The 20,304-nt window shown below is 36.1% G+C and overlaps 1 protein-coding gene across 2 annotated transcripts in view; it reads right to left on the reverse strand.

Moving 5' to 3' along the window:
* Window positions 1-20,304, reverse strand: part of slc22a23 (solute carrier family 22 member 23) — a 69,834-nt gene that overhangs the window by 6,169 nt on the left and 43,361 nt on the right. For both annotated transcript variants that reach the window (XM_052548584.1, XM_052548583.1), the window contains exons 2-8: window positions 16,849-16,952; window positions 13,546-13,700; window positions 5,589-5,757; window positions 3,548-3,675; window positions 2,921-3,023; window positions 1,992-2,221; window positions 795-827 (exon numbers count right to left, since the gene is read on the reverse strand). In XM_052548584.1, the coding sequence (XP_052404544.1) occupies window positions 795-827; window positions 1,992-2,221; window positions 2,921-3,023; window positions 3,548-3,675; window positions 5,589-5,757; window positions 13,546-13,660 (778 nt within the window). In that variant the 5' untranslated portion in view covers window positions 13,661-13,700; window positions 16,849-16,952. The remainder of the gene's footprint in view (window positions 1-794; window positions 828-1,991; window positions 2,222-2,920; window positions 3,024-3,547; window positions 3,676-5,588; window positions 5,758-13,545; window positions 13,701-16,848; window positions 16,953-20,304) is intronic.

Genomic DNA, 20,304 nt, shown 5'->3' on the forward strand with positions numbered 1-20,304 from the left:
ATTGTAATTACCTGTCCATGAGGAACAGGACTGTAAAATAAAGTGCTACCTGAATAATACTATTTTACTGTAAAATAAAGTATTAAGTAGTAATAATGATGACAACGCTAATTAATTTCTTAATTTGTAAAGGTTCTATAGTTTATATTAAGATCTTAAAGCTTTTCTTTTTTTGACAACAGATTTATAAACTATTCTCAAATTTGGGAAGCTGGTCTGTGTCATTACGTGATCAAAACTCACAGCATTTGCACACACTATAGAGTTTGTGTGAAGCTGAAGCAAACTGATCCACTCCAGGACAGTAGTGGATTACGAGCCGCTCATGTGTAAATGAACACAGTGCCGCGATTCGATCTGAAACATATGGCCAGTTATCGCCGAACCCGTGAGTATCACCTTTTCATTTACTCACAAACACAGATATTTATTCACATGAATGCGGAGTGGACCCTGGCTAAGATGCTAAGGGTGTTCTGCACAGTCACTAGATGGCACCGCTAGCTTGTGCACTGCTGTTGGACGCTACATACAATATAAACGCTATAAATACAAACTGCTGATTGCTGTCACTAATAGCCTCAGTACATCTGGTCCAAAGTGTTTCATTTTATATAGTATATACCCAAACTCATTGCATTGGTTGATTTCATGTTTGCAAAAAGACAACACACACACACACACAAAGAGAAAGTTTTTGAGAGCACTAGTGTTTTACACATTATTATTGTATTTTTTATTATACACAGCAATAAAGAGAAAATTGCATAGATAGCATAGTGTTTATACTTTACCTATATTCAGGTGAGCGCTGTACTTCCCCACCACTTCATTCATCATGGACGCATCACGTCGAGGGAAAAAAACAAACAACAAATGAGAAACTAAAGTAGTTTGCAGCTCAAGGCTAGTAATGAAATACATGCATGCGTGTTTAAAAAAACAAATATGAAGTCGGTATTCTTCATATTATCAGGGATGAAATCCAGAGAAGCCTTATCATTAACATGCTTTTCTGTCATTTATTAACCATAAGTCTGGTGGTTTAACAACAGGTTTAACAGCATTTTATTACTGGAGAGCAATTTTTCAGGGAAGCAATTCTGGAGCAAAAATCACGTCTCAGGACATACATAAACCAGTCAGATTATTTTGTGTCCAAAATCACATCCCGTCAGAGTACAGTAGGTACTATAGGTACTTAGTGAGCGTTAAAAAGGTTTGTTCTATGTTGGGAATGCATGCGTGTAGTATGAACAGACATGCTGTCACGTGTCCTCTCAGGATGGTCAAGTGCTGTAGTAATGTGCACCGCATGCAAACATCAATGATCAGCCTTTGAGGTCGTGATACATTCACAGTGTTTACATGCACACCAGATAGGAGCTGCTTAACCCTATAGATCCCACTGTATCATATTCGTATAACATTAGTGACCCTGGACCACAAAACCAGTGATAAGGTCAATTTGTTTGTTTTTTTCATTGATGTTTGGTTTGTTAGGAAGACAATATTTGTCTGAGATACAACTATTTGAAAATCTGCAATCTGAGGGTGCAAAAAATTAAAATATTGAGAAAATCATCTTTAAAGTTGTCTGAATGAATTCTTAGCAATGCATATTACTGATCAAAAATTACGTTTTTATATATTTACGGTAGGAAATGTACAAAATATCTTCATGGAACTTAATATCCTAATGACATTTGGCATAAAATAAAAATCTATAATTTTGACCTATACAATGTATTTTTGGCTATTGCTACAAATATACCCCAGAGACTTCAGACTGCGTTTGTGCTCCAGAGACACAATTCTAAAGCCTCTTAAATATCAACATTATCTAAACTCTGCTGGGAAACCTGTTGTACACAGTCTGCTTCATGCCTCATGCCAGATCCTCCGACAGAAACTCAGATGTGTTGAAGCAATTAAACGATGTGACAGTGATTCTGTTCGATTGGGTGTTTGTGATTCGTGTGTTCTCTCACGGTTTAGCAGGCCGAGCTGAAGGAGAGAGGCCAGGGCTGTGATGATCATAAACACGAGGAGACCCCCGCGCCGCCCCATCAGACCCACGGCAGGACAGAGCGCCACACATGATGCCACAGCAGTGCCCCCCATGGTGTAGTACTTGATATAGAAATTATTGAAGATGGAGGTCTGCTGGTCTTCCGTCAGACTGCGTGCAAAGCAGTGGTGTATCCCATAACCTGTCAGTCTGAAAGACGGAGACAAACAGGGTTTTTGGACGCCCAGAGTTAAAGGCACAGTTTATTCTAAAATGAAAATACTGCCATCTTTGACTCACTCTCGTGACTTTCCAAAACCCCCAAAGATGTTGTCTTTAAAACCCCAAAAAAAGAATTAACCCTTATAGTGCATTCCAGATCTTTTTGCATTTGTCATAATTCCGTATTGTGTCTGAATAGCAACTTCTCATTAATGAGTGAATGTGAAAACAATTTACAGTTTTGAATTTCAAATTAAACTTGAGCAACACACACAAAAAGCATTTTAACAAGATCATTATAGATGGATTTACAGAACATATTTCTGACAGGTAATGGTACACCCATGCATACCCGGGTCCAAAATGACCCGAACACACACACACACAAATATTTTGAGGATCTGAGTATATGTAACAATTCTTTCCCTTACTAAAGATTAATATTCATTAAAACTGAAAGAAAGAAAAAGAAAGCAAAGCTCTTCACAAGTCTTTAATTCAATTTAGTTCATAAGGAATCATTCATTTTATGACGCCTTTATGACATTAATGGATTTTCTATGTTTTGGTTTTGGAAATGAGGGTGAGGAAATGGCAGAATTGACATTTTGGGGTGAACTAGTGCTTTAAAATCATCAGAATGTTTTTGATTAATAAGCATCCTATGCATGATATGAAGATATTTACGAGTTGATGCAGAGCACTACTATATTCTTCCACAGGTTCCTTGTGCCAACCATCTTCACAATGCATGTCTTCTTGGGTTGCTTTGACAGGGCTTGGTTTAGCTCTGAAAACAGACAGCTTTATCAAACATTTCACAAAAATAAAATAGGTTTATGGGATAACAAAAGGGATGACATTGCCTTCAATGATTTTAACAAGAAGTCTGTATTCTTCAAATTCATATTCCACATTCTTGAGTTCTGTAATTTAATTGTAACTGTTCATAATACATCATATCATGAGCAATGATCACCGAAGCATGAATCAAACATAACATGGCTTTACATGGCCAGTATCTCACACTCATTTGTGTGGATTAAACACAAGAGCAATTGAGTCTGGTAAGGGAAGCCATTAAATTTTTCAGGATGTAAAAAATCTAGTTTACATTGCTGAGAATGAATTCTATACAGATTGTTTTTTTTAATGAGAGGTTGGTTGTGATAGTTTTATGTCATTTTGCGATGGTTATTTGCAGCATGCATCTTTCAAATGTTTCAAATGTAAAACATCTGGTTGTTATATTAAAGCTGTAAGCTCTAAACCTAATCATATTTCTGCACATGATAAAAGTGGAGTGTTTGTTACCTGTCATGAGCTCCTCTGCGTCCTCCTCGAGGCTGATGTTGTTCTTCTTGGCGACGCGCTCCATGATACATTTGGAGCGACTGTACTGCTGCGTCGCAAGCAGCCAGCGCAGAGACTCCGGGAAAATCCTGACGAATGAAACAGATATACTTTACTATATTACGATAACATCATATCAAACTACAGAGACTAATCTAATCTAATTCTGCTAAACACTTCTAAATAAAGAACTAAAACAACGAAACAAAGCAACTTACACAATTATTTATTAACAGTATTTATTCCCTTTTTAACCCCATGCCAGCCTCAATGCTATTTCATGGTGATCTTTGAATCAACTATGCAAGGTTTACAATTAACAAAAGGTTATTAAAGACATTTCAGATGTACACGAGACAAAAATCAGGTGATACAATAAATCAGTCAGACACACCGCTGAATAAAACCGTTGTCTATTTACATCAAAAACAGTACAATCTGATAAAATCATTTTAGTTTCACAAAGAAAGGCACGATGATGGTGGTTCTTCACCTTTTAATAAAAATCCATGTGTAAATTTTGTACGACCTAAAAGACACCTTGTAAAAACACTTAGGTCATACCTAGATTTAAAGTGAGTAATACACTAGGGTTTATTTTCATGACTTATATCCCATTCCATCATCATTAATCATCACCAGCGTCATTAATACGAGAGGTTTGACATCACAACAAAGGAATCTCACACGGAAATATTCAGTTTAAGCGCTTCTTTTGCAGTGATATCTTCTTATTTTTCATTACCAGAAGAACCCATAAGACCTGGAACCCAGAGGAAGAATATACTGAAGTTTCTCTTGTGTAATCAGGCTAAAATCTTATACTTACACGATTAGAATAAAGTTTAACGTTTAAAGAATAAAGTGAACATTTGTTGATCTGCAGTAGTTTTTCCAAGTCTCATATAAAGACAAAATCCTTCTACTATCACAATATCTTAATTTTATTAAAAATTGTTAATTAAATTAAAATTTGTAATTAAAATTGTTATGTAAATTAGAAAACTGTGAAATTTCACATAGAGTACACAAATACATTGACATTGTTTGTATATTTTTAAAGCCATGTCGACAGCAAAGCCATCTTCGAGGGACAAACAAAGTATTCTTCCACCAAACAATGTAGTTCCTCAGAAACAGGTGTGGTTCCAACAAAGTGGTTGCCGAGCAACACACAGAAGTAAACAAAGGTGTGTGTTTGTAGAGAGATTTACAACAGCTTTGAACGTGGCTCAACCAATCAGAATCAAGGACCGGAACTCTCTGTTTTATAAAATACATTGAATGGGATAATAAAAATTAAAAAATAAATAAATATATATACACATCGTAGTTTGACAGGAAAGACATGAAGGTGGTTCTTCACCTGTTCCCATTAATAACCAAATGCAAGAATGACCTAGACACCACCTAGTAAAACAACGTGATCATGTTTCGATGTGAAAGTATTTCACATAGCATTTTGTCACAGCATTGATCTTATTCCATTTACTACTTTTTACTACCATTACTACTAAAGTTCATTTGCATACTTACATGAGACGATATGCCATTTTAGAGGTTTTATAAAGCTGTTTTATTTTACACAAAGCATGTCACTAGTTAAATTACTTGCATTATTATGGCAACCCGAGTTTGGGCACAGAATATAATAATCGTTCCTGATAGTAAATAATGCATTTTTACAATGGCCTCAGTACCAAAAAACACTGTTTTTGAGTGAAATAATGCATGGAAATGTATGATTATTATTGTTAGAGGTGTTCTATTTTTGTGCATTTATGTTTTAACTGTTGCAAGACTACTATAAAAACACTTTTATTATATATGATCCTTCTGATGTGTTAATGTGGTTCTGCATTATCTGTGCAGTAATAAAGTCGTGCAATGTCTTTTTTTCAGCAGCTGAAGTCTTGAGTGCACTTGCAATTTCAGAGTCACTGTAAACTCATCTTTGGTTTTAGGAACAGTCAAACACAACATCCAAGGCACAGTAGCTTACCAGATGTAGGACAGCATGAGTAAGAGAGGGGCGATCACGACTGCTTGCAGAATCTGCCAGTCGCGACAGAGGACTGCCAGTCCCGGCATGAGCAACTGCCCCGCCAACGCCACGAAGTTTGCCACCATGGTCATAGAGAAACGGCATCCCGGCAGACACAGCTCTATCCCTGCAGACAGGAACACAGCCGGTTAATACCAGGGCTCTCAATAACTGCAACAATCCCAGGGAGCTTTCTGAAGAGAAGGGCTGTTGGGAATTTAAACTCAGCTTTGGTCAAATCTAAAAATGCAATAGTGAAATAATAAAAGATGCCAATGTATTAAATGCTATTGTTATTATTATTATAATCAACTATATCCATAATTTGTCTGCAAATAGTATAGCACACTACGTAAAACCACTGACTTTTTGCAAAAGCGATCTAAATTGTGTGTGCATGTATATTTTATGACCCAAAAAATGAAAACGGTCATCATTTACTTGTTTTAAACCTGTATGAGTTTCTTTCTTCTTTTGAAGACAGTTGATGCTAGCCATTGACTTTCATAGTACGGGAAAAATGTATAAAATATTGAATAGTATCAGCTTCTGTTACCAACATTCTTTAAAATATCTATAAGAAAGAAAGACGTTGACAAGTAAATGATGACAGAATTTCATTTTTAGGTGAACTGTCCCTTTAAGGCACATTGCAAATGCCATATTTCACCATAACGTGTGGAACATTATAACACTGCATTAAACACTGGCAAATAAAACACTTTTTGTTTCCATCCCATGTGCTCAAGAGAATAAAAAACTGACACTTCATTAAAAACTGGTGCAAAGTATTAACAATAAAAATGAAAGTTGCCGCTAATACCTATATACTTTCCTACATAATAAATCATGTTGAGACAAAGTAAAAAAAAAATGTTTTTTTTTGTTGCACATCAAGGAAAGTGTTATTTAAATGTGTTTCTGCTGTAGTATCTGTATTTCCATTCAGCGTTTTTCTGCAGTATCCTAAAACATAGATAGATAGAAGACATAGATAGAAACAAAGCCACATTTGTGGGGGACCTTAAACAACATGTAATGCATGCATGGCATCGGCCTGTCATCTGTCTGCAATTAATTCAGGGACTCATTAGTATTCATAATGCAGAAGCACGGGTGGTCTTCAATGACAGACCAGCACTGCAATATCAGATGATGGCAAAACCACAGAACAGACAGACAGCAGGCTCTGACACGGGTGAACGCTTTGGGTTTGAGCTTTCCAAGGTGACAGGACTCCGGCGTGAACACAGTAACTGCACAATCCTTCAGAAAAGCCCAGAATATCAATGAGCAGCACTTCCCACAGGAACTGAATCATGCTCTGTGCTCAGAGACACAGCTCAGTCCTGAAGCTGACGGGAAAGCACTGTTTCTCAGCTAGATGATGAAGAGCACACCCCAACTCAGAACACTAGCTGAAACAAACAACTAATACATATATTTTTTCAAATCAAGAATTTTTTTTTTTATTTGAAATCACATAACAAAAGATAACGTTATGTAAAATAAGAGCTTGAATCATAGAAACATGAAAAACTGCTGCAATGATTGTCACAAAAAAAGAACTTAAATATCTGAAATCTAAACTATTAAACAGATTTAAAAGTGAAAAAGTGGTGCATTTACATCAAATAACTTTTCCACAGCCGTGTTGCTTTAGTATAATTATTACAATTACATTTTTTGTTAGTTTTTATTTTATTTATTCCTTTTTTATGTATTTGTTTTTTTATTTTTATTTTATTTTTTACATCTTTTAAACTTATTTCCATTTTAGTTGTTTTAGTAAATCAAGAATCCACAGTATTCCCAACAAGCGACTATTATCATTAACAGGCTCGAGAACAGTAACATTCCTTTCCAAAGTTCAAATTCAAGGTGAAGAAGTTAAAATACGACATCCCGAAAACTACGTCTTCAAACATTTAGAGGACGTGTCAATCTTTCGTTCTCATTATGTTCATCAAACTGCTTTCCTGGATTACACACTAGAGAAAACTGAAAGATATGAACGTACAGAGCCCTGTTAGGGTCATCCAGGTGCATTTTGTGAGTACTGTGTGCAAAATCATTTTTAAACATAGTTATTCTAAATTGTAATAATATTTCACAATATTACTGTTTTGTTGTATTTCTGATCAAATAAGCCTTGGTCAGCAGAACTGTAACTCCTAGATAAACCTCTTTTCTCTTGCTTTTAAAAAACCTTCACGTCTATCCTCCCTTAAAATGCTGCCTATGAAGACTAGGTTTTGGCACAAAGCCTTAACCCATCTGATCCAAATCCCACGTGCATGTTCCCACAGCTTAACTAGCTAAACAAGGACATTGTTCTAATTAAACTACTGAATACAGATAACCTTAATCCAAACCATGATGATATATCAAGAGTTGTGTTTTTGAGCTGATGACTTCCAGCAGAGGGCGCCGTGAGGATTCAGGTTTGACATTATGAACTTCCCCTGTCACATGAGTCACTCATGGCTTCCTGCCAGTGTGTCACACATTCAGATGCATTCCATGCCAGGACCACTGTGTCATGGAATGAGACGAGCGTTACAGATTTTACAGGAGTAGAGAACGGCACTAATAATGCCGGGGCCACGAGTCTGATTCCCAGGGAATGCATGGAGTGATAAATGAAGCTGTTGGCATCTATAAGCAGATTTATAATGTTGTAACAGTGTGGAACGCGAGAGAGTAATAGGAGAAAAACCGCAGAGCCTGCTGGTGAAGTGCAGGTGCTGTTAGATGTGGTGGTCGGGGTCAAAGGTCACAGATAAACAGCTGTTGACGCAGCTCAGAAGAACACGATCTCAGCACAACCACTGAACTTTACTCCAGTCAGCAGACAAAACACTTCTTCTCTGATTACAAAAGAGCTAGAGATTTGAGAGCTAAAGAACAAAACAAGAAAGCAAGCAAGAAAGAGAGTAGAAATCAATTCTGGTCTGGTTCACAAAAACGAATCATTCTTTCGAACCGGTGAATCATTTCACTGAATCGGACTGAATCTTCTGAAACAGTTCATCTACAAGTTACTCGATCAAAACGTACACACCAAAATGAGCCAAACGAAGGTCACTGAGCTGAGGAAACGGTTCGACTCGGACTAAAGGAGTAACTGATATGCACATGCATGAACCAAACATTTGACTGAAGGGGTGAAATTAAAGATTTTATGGTTTCTCGCTGTTTATGGAAAAAGATGAGCTGATGAAGACTTTATATGCTTGAGACATGCAAAACATCCATGTTTCTCGTCATTATTGGGTGCTTTAATAATATAATTGGTGTGTGATTATGTAAACAAACTGGTGAATCGGTTCATTGAAACAAACTTTCCGAAAAAAAAAAAAGAAAAAAAAAAAAGTTTTCAGAAAAGAAACAGAACTTCCCTGTTTCTACTGGCATAATGTTATGATGTTCAGTTTCTTGCACAGACTGATTGTTTCACTTCATAAGACCTTGATGTATTGTCAGGATCCACAGGTTAAATATTTCGTGTTGCCTGATATGCTTTTTTTACTCTCAAAGGGATGGTATAAAATAAAGCATGGTATCAGCTAAAAATCTTCTTTACTTTACTGAAGAATAAAAAAAAAAATCACCTACATTTAGGACAGCCTGAGGGTGAGTAAATTAACAGGAATTGTTCTTTTTTTGGGTGAACTATCCCTTTAATTACAAAAGCGTTATACATCATTAGGAAAAGCTGAGTATGTTCAGTGGGTCTGTATCTAAAAGGCATTTCCACTGGATCATGATTTGTGACTTAATCTGCGAGTTAATCTATAGAAAATCTGCATGTCTTCAAAAGGCACAGACATGAATATTTCTTGAGCATCTGTCTTTGCTAATCTAATCCCACAAAGACTGTCGTCAGCTATTCAAACAGTCACTGATCCTGGCCATTGAGCTGTTATCTAGGGCATCTCATTATGAATACTAGGACACTGTATGTACATTGAAAGCTCTGTGCACATGCACTCATTAGCTAACGATTCCAAGGATGAGAGAAATGTAACACTGCTGTGTGAAATACAGCTAGCAGTCGTCTCTGACACCCGAATAATCAAGTTTGTGACCAAGTTATCCTGGGATATCATGCATCATAATACATTCATAACACCACAACAATAATTATGCAGTTTAACACATCAGTAGTGGACATTCAAATATGATATTCAAGTGTTCATGAATATGAAATTAATCAAACATTTAAGCGGCATGCTCCTAATGATCAGTTAAGCATTGCATGATGCTTCTTAATGTCATTAAGGTATTAACAGCATAATTTCTAGAAACATTATGACTGGAGTCTGTAAACTGGAATAAGTGGAATAAAAAAATCTAAATCTGTCTAAACCCTTAATTTGATCCAAACCTGGAGTTTCTTTCTTCTGTTGAACACAAAATGCTGGAAACCAAACATGACTTCCATACTATTTTTTCCCCTCAGACTATGGCTAAGTCACTGGGCTACCATCAACTGTTTGGTTACCAACATTCATCACAATATCTTCTTTTGTTTTCAATTTTTTATTTTTGGGTGAACTATCCCTTTAAGACCAAGGTGCAGCCTCTGCAAGCAGGTTGTTTTGGCAGTGGGTGGGACTTATGCGAAAATCAGTAATCCCATTGGCCAGTGGTCACCGTTCATCATCCATGTTTGATTGATCAAATCTTGATTAAATCTCTTTGGGAAAATACAGACTTGATATTCATGAGCTCAACAATACAGAAAAGACAGCGAGCAACTGATAACACACAATCTATCTGGAGAAAGACGTGATAAACAAAAAGTCATCTTTGACTACATCAAACTAAAGTTGTTAGATACTACATTTTATATTTATACTTATCCTCTCTAATAAAGGATTTAAAACCCCTAAGCTTGTCTTTCTGTCCACAGATCTGGGACCTCATTAAAATTAAAATGTTGCACAGAAACCATCCCAAACTGATCTTAGGTTCATCTCTCAAATATGCCTAGATGTGATTCATAGAATGAACGTACGCACATGGCCTAATCTGTCCAGCTTGACTACATTCAAAACATTTTTGACATAAACCGGGGTTAATGTATGGGAGATGGAAACTCACTGGCCGAATAAATTCCTCCATGTGGATCAACATGTGACACTGTTTTGTGGGACGACAAAACCTGACTAACCAGAGGACCGATCTCGTTCCTAGCATCTGAAGTGTTGATATGGTCATTCTGTCTGTTGTCAAAGTATTTCTGTGTGACTATTTTGTTCTCTTTGACTCTTTGGATGGAAACGGTGGTTATTCACCGTTTAATCTTTTATACGATATCTCAATTTTGTGCACAAGTTAAATTGGCAACTTTGAATGGAAACCTGTCTAGTGATGTGTATCTCACAGTATATCCATAAATACGTTACACTACTCTCAAACCTATCAGATGATGAGAAGTGTCCCACACATATTGTGTACTTGCACAACAAGCAGCGAATTTGCAAATGTGTTTCTTAGAGGAAACGATGAATTGAAATGCGCTCTTCATTAAACACGTCAGACCAAAGGCTTACAGTCTCACTGCAGACATCTCACTTAAAAGTTGCATAATGCACTTGATCACTTGCTTAATATACAGCAGATATTCAGAAGATGCCTTCCATCTATCGGCCAACATCGATAAATGACCCTGCACTGCCTTCACATCACAGGTGTTCAAATATTAATGGACTAAACCAAATACAGAGAAGGTTTCGATCCATCCTCATTTAGAAGACCATTATTGTAATGACAGACTGTTTGATGAACACCACACAATTTAATCTGATTGCACTCATATTTCAGCTTCATTTCAATACAATAAAAATACTTTAAAGAGTTTGAAATCTTCGTGTATAACTCCATGCCGTTTATGATGTGTGATATTGACAGTACTGTACATCTCAGGACAGTCTCTAGTTAAGTGTGCATTCTTGTGTCGTCATCCCTTGTGTATTTAATTAGTCACACGGCATTTACAGCTCAGATTGTTGGCTTAAAAATTTACCATGTGCAAATATGGCAGCATGCACATCACAAACGGTCACTACTGAGATGAATGGGAATGATATAGTGGATCTTTTTCTCCAGCAGTACTAAACAGTGTTTACACGGTTTAGGAAGAAGCTACGAGTTGTGTTTTTTATCTACTCTCCACAGCTGCCTTGCATCTGTATCTCCAGTATTTAATCTCGTCCAGGTTTGGGTTGTCAGTAAGAAATTTGCATAGCAACAGCCCCCAGTGTGAGAACCAATGGTGGGGCTTCTCTTCACCCACCACGTCTGAATAACAATATACGAGCACTGGAGGAAGGTGATTATCAGTGAATAACAGATTATGGTCTGCTTATCACCAACTTATCATGTGACTGCAGAAGACTTCAAGTTTAAGGCACGAGTCATGCTATGATACTTTATAGTGCTTTTTGGAGTTTTGGCACCCTGTCCTATTTGTTGTATGAAATGGGCAGCCTTTATTTCTTTACTTTTTTTGTATGCATCTTTTTTTTCCACAGAAGAACAAATAAGTAATTTTTCAGTTTTGAATGACATGAGGGTAATAAATTATGACTAAATCTTTATATGATATTTAAAAATGTATACAAAAAGATATTTAAAATAAGCATGGAAGATAGAGAACACATGCAAACAGTCATTGCATTGCTTTACTGCACACAGGTTTCTTGAGCTTTTGACATTACTGGTGCACAAAATGCTTCCAATTATAGAACAAGCATCATAAAATGATTAATATGCCTTTTACACAAATAAACTAAATTATATATTAATTAAATCTATTATATTTCAGTAGATGCATTTCATTTAATACATCTTTATATTTCAAGTTGACTAGGAGTTAACAAAATATGAATAACAAAATGAGTATTTGTGCTGGCATAGTTTACCCAAAATGGAAATTTTGTCATCTTTTACTCACCCAAAGTATTTTATTATACTACATTTTGAAGAACGCTGGTAACCAAAGAGTTGGCGGTAGCCATTTTTTTCATTGGTTTTTTCCATACTATTGAAGTCAATGGCTACCGTCAACTCTTCTGTTACCAAGATTCTTCAAATATCTTCTTTTGTGTTCAACAGAAGAAAGATACACATACAGGTTAGGAATGACATAATGGTGAACGTAAATTAAGACAATTTTCAAATTTTTGGGTGAACCATTAGTGATAATAAAATAAGACAATTATTTATTTAATGCACACCAATAGTCCAAGCCAGGTCTATTTTGGGGAGAGCTTTTCAATGTAGATGGGGTCAAGAAAATGACTATGAGCCATTGCAAGTTAATTCCAACATAGAGTTCAAGCTATTCGAGGCCATCAGACAGTCAGGTGAGGCATTGCTGGCAAACCCTATTACTAGAAGAGCCATCATCTAAAGAGGATTATCACTCATCAGAAAATGTCTTCACTGTTAAACATGTGGAAGGTCACTGCTAGTCTGTGTGTAATCCATCTGAATGAAGAGAGTACGATAGAGTTGAGAGACCACAATTAACCTCGCAAGACATTCATCTGAGACACAAATCCTACACTATAACGTTGGATCATTTTCTCAAAGCGTCCACTGGGTTGAGGCTGTCGGGTGAGGAGGCTGGGTTGATTTGACCCGGTTTGGATTGATTATCATTCAAAATCAGTGCTGGGTTGGGAATACAGTCGTGGAAAGAGAGCACGGACTTTCCCATCAACTCGTGACTTAAATATATGTGGGAAATCAATGAAAACTAATTTATGAGTGAATGTGTTCTCTTGAAACAAACTATACGGGCTTGCTGCACAAAGAATGAGGGATAATTCCTCAGTGAATGTAAATGTCTTCTGGACCAGAGCTCTTAATGAAGCGGTCTGATCTCAGACGTTATACTTACTCAGAGCATAGAGCGAGAGCGTGATTCCTGCCAAGCAGAAGCCCTCGAAGAAGCGCAGGGTGCTGAACATCGGGACGTTGACGGAGAAGGCCACCGTCATGCCGAAGATTAACATGAAGATGACGGACAGGATCAGAACCGGGTGTCGTCCAATCCTGAATGTTAGAAAACACAAAAAAGCCAATTCTCAACTGGTTTTTAAATGATATCATGTGTGTTAATACTATAATGTGACATCAACACAGTAGCATTGTGTATAGTACAAAAGCAATCCAACAAGTCCCTGAAGTGACAGGTCACTTGTTTTTCTAAAGCGTCAACCTTTTTTCTTTTTCAGATCACTAAAGGAGACATTTAACAACACGTCCTGAATGATTGCTTGAAAACTGAAATAGATTGAGATTGTCATGAACTGCACAGTGTCCAGTAATATTAGAAACATGACAGATGCTGAGGATTGGCAGCCACTGTCCTCACCACACAAGACACATTGTGTTCGACGCAAACAATAGGACACGTTCAGTAATTACTGAGAGGGTTTTCTGTATTCATACGCATAAGAGAACTTCTCACCAAAAAAATACAAATAAAATAGTGACCGAGGTTAGTAATATGCTGAAAACTAGGGATGCACCGAAATGAAAATTCTTGGCCGAAACCGAAAACCGAAAAAGAGAAAACCAAGGCCGAAAACCGAAACCGAAACACCGAAATAAATTATGCCAATTATTAGTACCATTGCATTTATTGCTATGACCGTGTACTAACTTTACTAAAATTAAGACATTGCAATTGCATAAATTAATATTAAAGTTTCAAAGATAATTACAATTACATAACTTATAAAAAAAACAACATAAAAATACATAATTACAAATGATGTAAATATTTATTAAGCACATTGCAACAATGCACAGTATAAAATAAAATTCAAACTAAAAATTTATCCCACTCATGTGTATATTTAATAATAATGTACAGGCCTACTGGCCTGCAGAAAGGTTTTAAAATGAACAGTTCTCTCATAAAAACAAAGTGCATTTAGGTGAAGTGCATTTGAAATTTTTCTATGTAGGACTAGAAAGTGCATTACTTCTCCAGTTGGCAAGACTGTTATCACTTCTGGGGATGGGGACTTTAGACAGTTAACCATCTAGCTGTTGAGCAGTTGAGCTTGTCATCTGCCTGACATTTGAGAAATATTTGAGAGAGTGTATTTAAATAGGGCCAGGGCATAAATAAACATTTTTATCAAATTAAAGCAGAAATCTAGCAGAAAATCTAGCATAAATATGGCTACAATCTGATATTATGTATGTATATATGTTTGTGTGTGTGTATAAGAACAAAATAGCCAACGTATTATTATTATTTGAGGCACTTTCTTGCAGAATTCCACTGAACATATCAGACAACGATGATGCATGCCACTCATCTGGTGCAGAGACCAGTCTTTTTTTCTGCGCTCTGATCTGTCTCCTGCGCTTGGCGCTTCTCCGTCTCCACGCCGGTTCTCCGCATCCAGCGCGGCCTGGATCATTTCTCGTGCGCGCTGCCTTATTTCCGCATCCAAGTAATGGTCTTTATAACGCGGATCAAGCACATTCGCGATGAAGTGCAGAGGATCCGACAAGATCTCAGTGAGACGTGTGCTAACAGACTCTATCTATAAGACTGTACTTTTCTTTGTTTTTACTTCGTGGTCCGTCTTAATCTCTTTGTTAGGAGACGCTTTAGTGCTGCGAATAAAGGAATACGAAGAGAGAGAATGTTCTCACTGGTGTTAAGTGAATGTCGCGCGGAGCTCGTGGTCTTTGCTATGCAGGTGCACGTGCAGGTCGCGGTTTCTGTTTGCGTCATCACAACATTTCGGCCGTGTTGTTTCGGTGATAAAAGTCTATCGGCCGAAAACCGAAAAGGCCATTTTCGGCCGAAAATTTTCGGTGGCCGAAATTTCGGTGCATCCCTACTGAAAACACACTCAAAACATTCCCAAATTATAATGGCTTTCTTTTCCTTTACAGCTATTCATCCTTCTGGAAAAACCACGCTATGTATTTATATTTTAGATTTGTGTGAAAGGTATACATGTATGTATGTTTCGATCTCTATCTCTCGATTTATTTATGAAGACTTTAGATGCAAAACCTCTGATGAAAATATCATAGGAAATATTAGGCATTCAGTAACTTATTAATTTCCTTTTATTTGCCATTAAAGTGAAATTGCTCAACTTAAACATAGGAGCCTGATAATAAAAACTCATTTAAGACAAGACTTGGATGTTTTTGCATCTATATGAAAGGTTTGTGCACAGATTTCACACACAGATTCATGGTTAGTGAATGATGCGTGTCCATACTAAATGAGAACCTTATGTCATGTAGTCTGATCATATTTTCCTTTGCCTTGTAGTTTTGTTCAGGGATGTCAGCATCTGGCCTGATTTCTGGCACTTGGCTAGCTTTTACCAATGAACAGATGAATTTGATTCAACAACAAAAAATTGCCATGCAAAGCAATTAATCAAAGTAATTAGTTAATCAGAAAAGTTTGCATTTCCATGACTACTAAGATTTGATTTGACTATGGTTCAAAGGTTTAATTAATTAATAAAAAATGTTTCTGATGCAACTCATGAAGTGAAATTCAATAATTCTTGATATCAAGTTTAATATAAAACATGAACACTCTATTTATGCACTAAATAATTAGAATAATTTAAATAAAATGTAGTTTTGCACACAAAAAAGTTGCTTTTCATTTCACTATAGTTCAGAAACTTGCAAGAAAATTGTCAGTAATAAAAACAACAAAGAAAGAGTGCTTTCCTGTGAGTTACTGCTGTTTGATTACAGCGGGTCTAACAGACTAGCAGATGTTCTGTCCCCTCTGTTGCAAGATCACTGGGTTTACATCAATTTGGCAGAAAACAAGCATTCTGATATTCAAGAGCATTTCACTGCTCGCACGTCATGCACAGATGCATGAGACAGCACACACACACACACACACACAAAATGTCGATCATACGTTTTGATCCATACCATCTTTGAAAAGACTTTTCCAGATTACACACGAGCGTAGACATTCACAGAAAACGATTCATAAGAGGGACTAGCAAACATCTGTGCAGGGTTCTTGAGGATTTATGGCCTGACATACACACTTGGGTTCATGAAACCGCTGCGTTTCCTCCGAGGGACCACAGAGTAATCATCTCACGGTTCACAAATAATTACAGATCAGTGACATGGTTCGTACTGATTCAGAAACGTGGGACATTTTTAGACATAGACTCACCAATCCGCCAGAACTCCCAACACCAAGTATCCAAAGATGGAGCCCACCAACAGGGAGAATTTGGCAATGTGTACCACCCAGGCAGAGTCCCCCACCAGGTTCCACTGTCGGGACAGAAAGACACAGGCCTTATTATTCACATTTCTCATCAGTCAACGAGTTATTCATACATTCATTATATTAATATTTTTTGTTCATATGTTGTGGAAATGCACATTGTTGCACTGAGAATAAAGATCTCACATTCGATGGGGAAAACCAACAACTAACTTCTATTCAAACCATTTTATTTTAAAATCTGATGGCTTGTAATGTAAATTAATGCGCTTTTATAACAGAATACATACATAAGTATCAGTATTTTGTCTTAGTAAGATGATATTTCAATGCTTAGTTTGATCAGCGCTCAGTAGTTTCAAAACTTATAATCCAATGCAATAAAGTGTGAGACTGAGAGATGAATAAATAATCGTTCCTCAAAAGCCTGATGATCATATTTGAGACATCTGAACATCATATTTCTAAAAAGTTTGTTTTTTTTCCCAGTAAGTGTTCACATAAATGCTCGTAAATCATGCTTTAGACTATTTCCCCTTCTATCTGAAAACCACTGGCTGTTACAACTCTACAAGTCAAACTCCACACTTTAAGCTGTAAAAATATGCTATCAGAGCACACACACACACACACACACACACACACACACACACACACACACACACACACACACACACACACACACAATCTATTATGCTGAACAAACACTTTCAGAGCAGGACATACAAAGAGATAAAACAGACAAAACTTAGGAGCAATGAATTATACCTCACATTTTCTAAAGGAGCATAATGTAATCTACTAGTAGTACTGTTATATTGTATTCTAATCAGTGTTTCTGAATGAGCACGTGTGTTTCCCAGGTTTCCCCTGAAACTAGCCCGTTTCGATCTGTTTCGTCTCTCGAGTCACATGCTTCAGTATCAGTCCAGCTTTCAGATCGATGTCAGCTGCCATCCTCCCTGACAAACATTAACTAGTCATACACAAACAGCTCATCAGCAGTTTTCAGCGTTATATAATCAGTCAATCAGGAATACGCTTCTATAACTAGGACTAAAACCTGACCGGGCAAACACACTAATACTGCTTACAAGAGTTTGAGCATATTATCATTATATTATATTAAATTTTAGGGACTGAGAAAACACAATTAGAACATTCACAAAGTTTTAAATCTAAAAATTAGGACTTTTTTTTTTTAAGACACACAAAATTCATACTGTATGTCCAGAACTGTAATAAATCATGCATCTCCGATTCTAGTTTAATTCAGCACACACTCAACCACTTAAAATAGCACTTCATATTTGATTTAATACTGGTTAAGCAAGTTTAAAATACTAAAGAGATGATCTATTTAATGCATGCATGTTTTGAGAAGGTTAACACATCAATATAAGACACACAAATCTAAGAGGTCAACCGATCCTGGATAATGCTCATATGATAAAAATGTTTAAAGAAAAGCAACATAATCACACAATCTATATATTGACAGGGTGACCCAGAAAATAGAGTTTGTGTTGAAATAAATGGCAGATTATTGTGTAGGAAAGAAAGAAAGGTTTCATGCATAATACAAACAAGCCAGAAATTAATAAATGAAGACAGCATTTTGAGACATTCTCATGTTAATTCTTATGTGCACTTGATGTTTTTTAACAAATAGGGAATAATGATGACCTTATAATACTATACAGTAATGTATGCATATGAAGGTAAGCATGCTTTGAGTGTTTCTTACACACCGCTGTGTGAATGAGGAGAAGGAAAGCATGCAGAAGAGAATCAGTGCAAGTCAGAAAATTGAAGGCAGAGAGACAAAGACTGCCGCATAGTTTCTGCCTAGCAACAGACCGGCAGTGTGAGACACACACAGCCCTCGCTCCAACAGAATTTATTACTTTATAGTTCAAAGGAACGAACAAAATGAAAGCAGGAATGAAAGCAGAAGAAACAAGACACACACACACACACACACGTGACAGAAAGCATGTGCATGTGTGTAATGAAAGCGAGCGACTCATGACTATATAATAAGAGCCAGATCAGGACACAGAGACCAAAATTGACCATTCTGTGCTCACGTCTATCTCTGGTCATTTCCTATTTCTGCTAGCAGCTGATATCTAACACAAATTAAACCAAGCTGTCAGCACAAAACCATTTCAAACACCAGCAAATGTTTCTGCAAACGTTTGCAATCCTGATTGTGTGAGAGGCAGAAATATATTCTGTAATTTGTGATGCTAAAGGCTATGCATACTAACTAATTATAAATCATAACAATTATATAATTATACATTTACATAAATCTCTTAAAAAAATGACTACCTTAAAGACAAATAACATAATCTTAACAGTCTATTTTATAGATTGACCGAGACCATTATTATTATTATTTTATAATAATTACTGATTATTTGTTTAGATCTTCAATAACTGATATGCAGAACTTCTCACAATCATGAACGTTATGCTGATTATTAATTGTTACACATATAATTCAATTGTGTGCTGTATTTTGTTTGTGACTTATATTGTAAGCCTATCACATTATTATGTTTTATTTGAATATTTTACTTTTAATGCTGTATAAAATGATCACATATGATTTTAAAAGTATTTTTATTTTTGGTTTTCTTTTTGTTAGTTTTAATCTTGGTCCACTTTACATTCACACTGGAGCCCATTTTAATATAATATAATATAATATAATATAATATAATATAATATAATATAATATAATATTAAACTGATAACATTGAATATAAATTAGGTCCATTAAATAACATTAATAGATGAATTAATAAATGTTGGAATCAACATTAACTAAGATTAATAAATGCTTTACAAGTATTTTTCATTGTTAGTTCATTAACTAATGTTATGGAACCTTATTTTAGTGTATATAATATATAATTAATAAATATGATATACAGTATAATTACACCAATACGTTTAATTTGACTGTGTACTTTATAGCAGAGTTTCCTTAAAATATATATTTTAATTTAGTCTTTAGAAAAGAATTGGCTAAATAAAATAAATTAAATTGTATTTGTTTATTTATTTTTTGGAATAAATGACAAATGTCACAATAGTGTCATCAGTTGTGTGTGAAACTCTAACAAGAATGTTTGGCATTATGTGAATGTCACATAAAGTGAAAACAGGAAGTTCTTCAACCATTCATACATTGCATGCATAACATAAATTAACCCTTGATTACAAACTTTTGCATGAGTTTGGTGTGAACTAAACACCACAGATGCCATCATTAGCAGCACCACACCACACAGGACAACCTTTCAGATAACCTCACACACTGCATGACATTTCCATTTTATCGAAGCGATGAAACAGACCAATCAGCTCTGTCTTTAAAACAGTGGT

The sequence above is a fragment of the Carassius gibelio genome, chromosome B2 (assembly GCF_023724105.1).
Source record: "Carassius gibelio isolate Cgi1373 ecotype wild population from Czech Republic chromosome B2, carGib1.2-hapl.c, whole genome shotgun sequence".
NCBI classification, from domain to species: domain Eukaryota; kingdom Metazoa; phylum Chordata; class Actinopteri; order Cypriniformes; family Cyprinidae; genus Carassius; species Carassius gibelio.